The sequence below is a fragment of the Anarrhichthys ocellatus genome, unplaced genomic scaffold (assembly GCF_004355925.1).
Source record: "Anarrhichthys ocellatus isolate YVR2014 unplaced genomic scaffold, GSC_Weel_1.0 scaffold24, whole genome shotgun sequence".
NCBI lineage: Eukaryota > Metazoa > Chordata > Actinopteri > Perciformes > Anarhichadidae > Anarrhichthys > Anarrhichthys ocellatus.
In genome coordinates, this window is record NW_022280054.1 from 5,278,889 (window position 1) to 5,288,847 (window position 9,959).

General features: G+C 43.4%; 1 protein-coding gene across 3 annotated transcripts in view; it reads right to left on the bottom strand.

The window, feature by feature from the left end:
* Window positions 1-8,576, bottom strand: part of grm5b (glutamate receptor, metabotropic 5b) — a 56,929-nt gene extending 48,353 nt beyond the window's left edge. The window contains exons 1-4 of one of the 3 annotated variants that reach the window (XM_031860556.1): window positions 8,473-8,576; window positions 1,433-1,812; window positions 425-880; window positions 118-232 (exon numbers count right to left, since the gene is read on the bottom strand). In XM_031860556.1, coding sequence (XP_031716416.1) covers window positions 118-232; window positions 425-880; window positions 1,433-1,633 — 772 coding nt within the window. In that variant the 5' untranslated portion in view covers window positions 1,634-1,812; window positions 8,473-8,576. Of the gene's footprint in view, window positions 1-117; window positions 233-424; window positions 881-1,432; window positions 1,813-3,689; window positions 5,909-5,935; window positions 6,198-8,472 lie in introns of those variants that run through there. The other 2 variants (XM_031860555.1, XM_031860557.1) reach the window with 2 other exon arrangements.
* Between the last annotated feature and the right edge of the window lie 1,383 nt (window positions 8,577-9,959).

A 9,959-nucleotide genomic window follows, 5' to 3' on the forward strand; every position in this document is an offset into this window, starting at 1 on the left:
GTGTGTGTGTGTGTGTGTGTGTGTGTGTGTGTGTGTGTGTGTGTGTGTGTGTGTGTGCATGTCTGAGCTTAGGAGACGAGTTTAAAAGTCAGAGACGGAGTGTGTGGGTGGTTGTACCTTCAGTGTGTATAGCAGACACGTAGCTCCAGTTGTATCTCTTGACAATGTCCACCATAGCTCTTGCCTGCTGGGCATCCGAAGGCACCACCCGCATAAAGTACTTATAAAGGCTCTGAAACAATGGAGATAAAAATCAATGAGTGGCAGAATTATACGGGAGCATCTAGAACATTCAGTTAAGTAAACATTTAATTAAATTAAAGTCACATTAAAGTAGCAGAAATACATTAACTCTCCAGTTCCTAGGCCTACTTCTGTACAACTTCAATGGCCTAGATATTTGTCTACAGGTACACGGGCTCACCTTATCGCTGAGGTCCATACTGGTGGCAGAGTAGGCAATCTGTGGTATGTTGAACAGCTGTAGAAGGTTCTGGACCTGGATGGCTACCGAGCTTGACCCTGGTCCAATTAAACCCACGATGGGTTTCTTCCCCCGCATCGGAGTAGCAGAGGGGTCTGCACACTTCATCGTGGGTCCTCCACCTCCTCCGCCTCCTCCACCTCCTCCGCCTCCCCAGGACGCTCTTTCAGCCCACTCCTCGGCCTCGTCAGAGGAGACGAGCGAATCCCGTATGAACTCGATGCTCTGTTCCAGAGCCACTGCTGAGTGCCAGCAGGAGTCCCGGATCTCGCAGCCCAGGGAGATGTTGGGAAGGATGTGTGGGTCAGTGTTGATGCGGTCCAGTGTGTACATCATGGCCTCCACCCTCTGGATGCCATACTGTTCTCGCACTGCGCCACACTTGCGTTCATGTACCTGTGCAGACAGGGTGGCAGAAGAAATCAAGTGAAATTGAAGTGGCCTTTAGATAACAATGTTGTCTAAATTTTGTCATTACTGATGATGACATTCATTAATCAGACACATTTTATTGTGTTAGCAGCCTGTATGAACAGTAAGACACATGTAAAAACTTGGGCTTTAACACATGTCTGCTTCACAGCTGGGCTAATGTTGGATTTATATTCTCATGGCCATTTGCAACTATTAAAAGTTAGATGGAAAAAAAGCTTAAATGTCAAATAGGTTCCTGGGGAAGCAAGTGGTTCATGAACTCCTATGGAGGTACCTGTTGTACAAATTGAATATGTTGTTAATAAGCAGAGCAGCGTTATAACTCTCTGTCCAATAGATCGCAAATTTGCCCAAAAATGATCTCCAATAATTATTCTGAGCATAATTGTATCCATCTTCTGCTTCGTTCAAATCCAGGCAGGATTACAGATTTACACAAAATCTACAGTCACAAAAACAGATCAACTATAACTGTGACACACAAACCATTCTGCAGACAGGGCAGGAGCTTACCTTGTCAGCAGGAGGCTGATGATGGACAGAGAACAACGCTCCGATGATGATGTCACCAGCTATGTGTGTCACAACTCGCCGTTCGGACTGGGCGGAGTCAGCGTCATAAGATCCCACCCAAATGGACAGAACTAGCAGCAGACAAAAAATCATCTTGGTCCGTTGAGGTAACAAAGGAGAAGCGGATCTCAAATTCGTCATAGAGCCGTCACAGGAAACTACTTGTCCGAGAAACACTTTTCCTGGCCATGGCAAAAGCTTGTGGCACAGAGGAGTTGTTCGGAATGGATGACAACAATGTATTCCTTTCTTCTGACTTGTCGTTCTCTCCCTCGGATTTTAAGGTGGGACCATCACGGCGACAGGTGCAGCAGTGCAACCTGGGAAATTCAAAAGAAAATCTGGGCTAAGTCTCATTGGCTGAAAGAACTTCAGGCTCCCCCAGTTACACAGTAACAGGTGACAGACAGACATGTTCACATAAAGCTGTGAGCAGAAAACACTGTTAGCATTTGAACATCTTAGTAGCACGCTGCGGCACACAGGCTTGTTTGTAGTTTACCAGTTGATCCATTTACTTCTTTAATAATCACAGCCCGTAGACAGTCATTGCTTAAGCTTGACAGACTTTTTCCACACATGTAGAGAAAACTATGTAAACTAAAGCCAAATTTGCAAATAAATTTGCAAACTGTGCAAATAAAATCAACATAATGACCATTACAGTGAGCAACATAATGAGCTGTTACTGTTGGTTCCTAATGAAGCTTAATATGATGACCAGAGAATCGTCTCTAGACTCTGGCCCAGCTTTTCGGCCCTGCCCTTTTATTCCTGGTGCGCAGCTCTAAATCACTGTGATCTGAGCGGAGTCACCATCGTCACCACTGTGTCAGCATAATATCAATAACATAACCGCAGCGGCGTATCACACTTCACATGCTGCTGTGAGGAATATTTGGTTGTCCCACAAGTTTTATACAGCACTCACTTGAGACACCAACAAAGTCACATAAAACGACTGGCAGCCACATTTATTTCTTTAATCTATTATTCTTATGGTCCCGTGAAGATTGAAAAGCCATGATGAGCACCAAATAAAAACTCCATGTCGTTCCTCAAGTGTCTGCCCCTTGACGCTAACCGAATTAAAACTTGGCATGTTACATCTTAAGCTCCTGCTGCTGTAATGGCATTACTTTCGCTTTTGGGTGTTCTCTGCAAATTGGAGCCCCAGTTGTTGTTATCATTACCGTATAAATAGTTTTGGATACTGAAACGAAGATTTTGGCAAAAACTGTGCATTCATTGGTATTTTGTATTCCTTTCGTCCTAGGACAGAAAGGAGATCATTGCAAGTTCCTCGTTATAAATTATAGAAGATTTATGAAGGTTATGAAGCAGTGAAGAAACCCTTTTGCATGGTTCAAACAGACATACAGGACACATAGCTACAAGAAATAAACCAAGCATAAGTAATGCATAATGTAAAATAGGCGAGGGGGGAGGCATCAGTTTCCTGGGCAAGTCTTGTAATTTGCTTCACCTCAGAGCAACACAAATACTTAACTGCAATGGAGGATTTTAATTGACCGTAAACAGCAGGGGAGCTGGGACAGTTTAGACAGCAAACGACGGCATCCACTGCTTATGCAAAACAGGATCAAGGTCATGACAGGGATGTTGGTGGTTAGCTGAGCGGGGAAAGGGTGGAGGGAGAGAAATGAAGGTGGAGTGTAGTGAATTTCATAGAAATAGAGGATGAGAGGAGCACGGAGGAAGGAGAAGGAAACGGAGCGCATTAGATGAAAAGACTGAATGAGGGGAAGATGGGGCGAGAAGAGGGGAGAGGGAGAGGTGGTGGGGGGGGGGGGAAGAGAAGGCAGAAGTGCATGGAGAAAGATGGAGAGGACGAGAGATAGAGCCAGAGAGGGAGATAAGAAAGGAAACAGAAGAAGAAGGAGACAGTGATAAAAAAAAAAGAGGCATCAAGGGACAGAGAGTCTCGCTGAACGTAATTAACATGACAGTGTCAGGATGGCAACAGGGCTAACTGCTGCTCCAATAATGAACATTTCAAACAAAACTCTGCTCTCTCTATCTCACACACACACTCCGTCTCTACCAATGACGTAATCGTCGCTCTGTCTCCCATTCTCCATATCTACTGGCACATTAATGTAAAAATGTGATGGTTTTTAAACTCTCCTCACTTATGATTACACTGATAACGCAGCTACGACACATTCCCACTCACCAAAATCCTTTCACCGCCCGTTTCTCTCTCTCTCCCTATAAGACAAGACACCGTTTCATTTGCAGTCCTCCCGTATGCCTCTCTCACACACTCGGTCACATACATGCTGTGTCTCTCTGTCACGCTCCCCCTCTGTGTGTGTCTCTCTCTTGTTGCGTAGGCCTAACTGTAGCTGAAAAGGAAAAGAAAATCAAATCCTCATTGCCTAAACAAACATCTTGCACACGCCATTAGGCATTTGTATCTCTAGTTCTATCCAAACTACACACAAGGGGCATTATAAAACCTTCCAAATCAACTTCTCCACAGACATAAACAGACAACATAGGCAGAGACTAAACATGCTCCCTCCTTCTCTCTGTCTTGTTTCAATTCACCGAGTTTCATTAGTGCTGCTAGTGCTGACACACTGTTTTATGTGTTGTTGTGGAAGCCTTTAATTTACTATAGACAGAGACAATAACAATTAGAATTTATCTGAGAGAATCCGTTTTCCACAAACACATTTATTTCCTCTTTCTTTCCCTGTATGACGCACAGTCATTTGTGTTTGTCATTAAGCAGCGTCTGGAGTTTTCAAAATAGATTGCCGTTGCTCTTTTCGTCATGTGAACAGCTTGACTTTGACTGTAAAAGAAACTTTTTTTCTGCATATTTTGACAGGCTGAATGAGGAACATTAAAGTAAGACAAATGTAAATCATTCTCGGACATAGTGCAAATATGCACCATGATACCATATCGTAGTGTTTCCGAAATTATTCTCTGGCAACTAAAATGGGTCACACTGCTTTTTTCGGTTTTGTACACAATTTCAGGAAGCTGCAGTATTTTTGGGGAGCTTCAGTTATTCACTGGGAAGGCTTTTGCTGAGTGGGCATGTGACAATGTGTCTCTCCATATGCCTCTTGTTCCCGAGTGGACAGGAGGTACTATTTTTTGCACCTGATTCTCGGGAAACAAGGGGTTTTTTTCAGCATGTTTAAAGTTGAAAGGTTTCCTTTCGATCATCAACCACTGCCTTGTTTTCCGGAATTCTCTAAGTGCCACTAGGAGCTGTTCCTGGCTCCCAGGCCACATCGCTGAGGCTAGGAGACGCCAACACTCACAACAATCAGACTCAACAATCACAACAGTCTGTCCCTTGTGTATTTTCCCCTCACTGCTACAGCCAATTTCCTCATTCATTCTATCCCAAGTCTTATTAAATAAATAAGATATGATACACAATGACCTTATCGGAGAGTAAAGGGTAGGAGGATGTCACACAGCATCAGAATCTCTCTAATTCAGTATGTGATAAAGACAATATGTCACCGTAAACGTGCTGCTGATAACGGTTGACTCTATGGGATTATATAGTCTCAATAATCCATGCATGCATGTATACGTGGTCAGAGGGTGCCAACACATTAATAAGGACTTCACCTGCTGCAGTGGCACAGACAAGGTGTGACACAGCTGCGACTGCTTTACTCTCCCAAACGAGCTCTGACCTTAAATCACTTCTAATGTTCCATCACTTGCAGCCTCCTTTTCTGCGACCTCGTTGTACTTTGATTTTTATTTATTTTGTTGTTCTACTGTGGTTTAGTTGATGTTACAGCGTCCCAAATACATGAATTCATTGACTGCTGTGGTCTTTTTTTTGTATAAGTAATCACTGACATACACGAACAGCGTCTGCTCGGACTGCCTCTCTCTCCAAGGAGAAATCAAAATCCAGAGACGACAACAACAATGACTGGCGCAGCGCTGTGCATCAGGCAATGGGAGATCAGAGTCCGTCATTTGCACCGAATTAAACACACACACACACACACACACACACACGATTTTCTTTTTCTTTTTACAAGCGAATGGTGCAAAGCATGACAGAGACACCGTCTGAAATGAACATAGCCACAGCATGCACAGATGAAAACCCGGTTTGTGATCCCTCTCCTTCTTATTGGCATGACTGTATCTCCTACAGCCTATCAGTGCAACTGGCTGCTCTTTTCTTTTAATAACTAGGTTACACCGTTACGGGACATAACCTTATAATGTAAATCAAGGATAACTAGTCCAGATCTTAATGCAGGTGAGTCCCTTTACAAATACTGCAAGAACAATAGGTATTATCAAAGTGCGACAAAATCACTCTGAGCAGAATATTAAGTAGGGTAGAGAGGATAAGTCTGAATAAAACACGGTGGTCTGTCATTAAGGCTATATATTCCTGTAACATCCTACTGCAAACCTTACCTTATATGAATCTATGTCTCTCCGGCGCCACTGCTACGGTCCCGCTTGATAATTAGGTTGCAAGTTATATTACCACAGAGGAACGACGCTGCCGATAACGTGTAGCCCAATGTCAACTGTCACACACACCGGAGCGGTCCCGATTGCTGTGCAGCCTCCGAGCTCCCTACGTTTTCCAGTCACGCACACCTGAGCCTGTCTCCAAACACCTCTCTCCTTCATCCCGCCCCCTTTTCCTCTCCACAGCCCCTCACCCCGCATGCCCTCCGCTCATCGCTCTCTCTCTCTCTCTGTTTTCCCACACCCCCCCCCCCCCCCCCCCCCTCATCCATCCCTTTCCAACTCTCGATATTTATTAATTTATCCTCCAGTCAAGTGTGCCCTAATTTTCCCTCAAATAAATTTCACTAAAATAACCCATGTTTTCATTAAGTTAGCCTCCTCTCTTTTCCTTTGTAGCTACATCCTTTTGGTCTCTCAGTTTGGATTTGGAACGTTTCTTTCACATCATCCATCTTGCCTTATCCTCCTGTCCTTCATCTCATGTCTTCCAGAAGAAAAACCAGAAGAAAACCTTTGCTTATGAGACTGTTCAAGCTAGCAGATGGTTTGCAGACCACTAATTAAAAGAGAGCAGTTGTCATACAACGGGCCTGTTGTGTGTCTAAAGTTGATTGTCTTGCCTTTAGCTTAGCATGTTCTTACCTCAATACCATAAACAATGGAGCGAAGATGTTTTTAAAACGTATTTATGTCACCAATACAAATGTGCTAAACTAATAACGTTAAGCTAGTGTTACTCTACTTTATGATTTGCACATTTATTTAACTGACGTTAGCTTAAATTCTTCCGCAGACGTTAGCCTAGCCTAGCAGACTTTAGCTAACGTTACGTTGCTAAAGTCTGTTTCCCCAACAATGTGTGATTCCACCTTTCCCCAAACTCCACTTTTCTCCCATTTAACATCAACAAGTCGTCAACCATTAAAACAACGCCGTGAAGGAGACGCGGTTTTATTTAATGGGGGCACAGAATTCCACGTAACACCTGTTACCGGACTCGAGCGCGATTCAGCCAATCAGAGCTGAGTTCCGGTGTTCTGTTTCGTTCGCTCCTCTTCGGTTTAATTCTAACAAATTAAAATGTGATTTAATGGCGTGAATATACAGCACTTTAAGTAGCCTATTGCCAGAAGGTGTTGTAGAAGGTTCACATTGTCGTAAGTAGGATTTATTAAGTCGCGCCAGCAAAGGGAACAACAGACATAAACTGTGCCGTGTGTGGTCAAACCGAGCATATTGATTTATTTGATATAGTGTCTTCTTCTCTCTATATCTCGGCACATGTTTGTTTTGTCATTTCCCTTTATCCCACTCTGTCTATCTAGCGCCCTCTTGGTCCCTCTGCCGATACTTAATTAACAATAACAATAATAATACTTTATTTGTATAGCGCTTTAAAAAGGTACTCAATGGCACTTTGCATACATAACAGAAACAATAAAAGCAACAACAATATAAACAAAAGAGATGATATAACAGCAAGGACCGACACAAAAACGTACGTATATCGTCACAGGTTAAAAGCAGATTTAAATAGATGAGTTAAAAAATAGCCTGCTGTATCCATGGTTCTTCTTATAGCCTAATTAGTAGCACGAGGTGGACTGTCTGTCTCCCCATCTGATCAAATAGACATCAGAGGTGACACTGTGCGCTGGTGACAACGATTGGAGGAGATCGATAACATTTGAAGTTTCATAGCCGTCACGGGAGTAAAGAGCAATTAACCTATGCTGTGGGCTTACAGCTTCGCCTGGCGTCCACTTAAAATACCCACAGAGATCAAATCATTAAAGATAAAAAAAAAATAAATCAATACAAATCTAATGGAAACATCCTGCTTTCCTGCAAACGTCTCCACTCAAATATGTCACTGACTGACTGCCACTGCCAGCAACCACGGTCTATCTAGGTTTTGCACGGAAATAGTTGTTCCATGTCCCCTGTTTTTAATGGCACGTTTAATCTAACTGTGGGCTTTTCAATTTGAGTTGTTTTATTGTTTTTACTTTGCTTGAATCAATGATTAAAAAAACAAAAAGACAAATGAACAGGCTATCTTATCGAAACCTCTCTTTCGTTTTCAGGCTTTCCTCAACTCTTTGTTTGGAAATGTGTCTTGGCATCAAATGGGCTAAACAATATTCCCTTTTAAAAATAAGATAAAAACGACAGTAGCTGCCATGTCACTGACGTTACATAAAGCTTGCAGTAGAAGGAAGGAATTATAGGAGATTAAAAAATATCAGATGTCACCATCGGCTCCAAGTGAGTATCCTATAGACACCTTTTCACACCGGGAATATTAAAGAAGTGATTGTTTGTCATGTTTTGTCCATCCCCTTGTTGCAGCCACTTTGACATGCATCCCCACATGAACTTGACTGCTGTACAGAGAAATAAATACATGAGAAATTGTCTTTACTCGGTCACGCCACTGCCCCACGAATGGAAAAGCAAGTGAAGTTACATACCTTTGCTTGCAGGACAGGTGAATGCCCCTAGAGAAACACAGCATCCCTCACTCGTCCATCAGCGCATCATGCTGTCGGTGGATAATCTACTTTTTCACTATGGCAACAAATGAACCCCCCTGTCCTCTCTCTCTCCGCCTCCAATGAGGATGCTCCGATAGCATCACAGGTCATCCTCTCTCTCTCTCTCTCTCTCTCTCTCTCTCTCTCTCTCCCTCTTTCTCTCTCTCTCTCTCTCTCTTTTTCTCTCTCTCTTTTTCCCTCTGCCTTGATATCACACCTACCTCCAAGATACCATCTGGAGATACAGGCCTACCGATTGAGAGTAGCCCGGGAGAAAGAATGAGAGATCGAGGGAGAGACAGGGAGAGGGGGAGATAGAAAGGGCTTTAGAGAGCTTGGCTTTGACAAGCCTTGGATTAATTTCCCAGCCAAATGCATTTGGGATTAGCAGACCATTAAAAGAGCATAGATATAGGCTACACACACACACACACACACACAACTACATAAATTCCCACACTGTTTTTCTCACACACACACACACACACATGCAGGCTGGACGAGGCTTTAGCTGATGCAGTGATAGCCTTACTAACCCTGACCTTTCTCTGTGTGTGTGTGTGTGTGTGTGTGTGTGTGTGTGTGTGTGTGTGTGTGTGTGTGTGTGTGTGTGAGCTCGAGCTGGAGTCAAGAGCTGGATCCTCCGAAGGCCAGCCTGTACCTGACCTTCCTCCTCAGACTGCTATAATCTCACTGAGACTAAAGCTGTTGATGATTCCAGCAGCTGTTTTAAGATTACGAAATCACACATTCAATCAAGCAGCTCACAAAGTGGACATCTGGTAAGTTAAATGACAATACGTGAGATGTTACAGTACGACTTGTGATGTTTTAGTTTCCCATGGAAAAGTAGTAATGTCTTTGGTGTTGGTCAATCAGTATGACTATGTCCATAGTGTCCACTTCTGTCATTAACATCACAACCAGGCTGCTAATATTTACTGATTTTGATCGATCTGGATTATGCGTTTACCGACGATGCGATGCATCAATAATTGACTTGATTGATGCATCGTGTGATGTATTCGATGTTAGAATGCAGACTTTTGGAGGATCTTTGGAGATTGAACAATGCATAGAGACTCCGACACAGTTCCTGTCTGCTGTCGCTCTACAACATGTCTTTAATTTTCTAAATAGAAATGTTTAAAACGGATGAAATGACAGAATGATCTGGGTCCCATTTCCATGGCAACCGTTCACTGCTGTAGTAAAACAAGCAGCCAATGAAGTCAATGTCTCTCTCTCTCTCTCTCTCTCACTCTCTCTCTCTCTCCCTCTCTCTCTCTCTCTCTCCCTCTCTCACACTCTCTCTCTCTCTGTTTTGCTCTCTCTCTCTCTGTTTCTCTCGCTCTCTCTCTCTCCCTCTCTCACACTCTCTCTCTCTCCCTGTTTCGCTCTCTCTCTCTCTCTCTCTCTCTCTC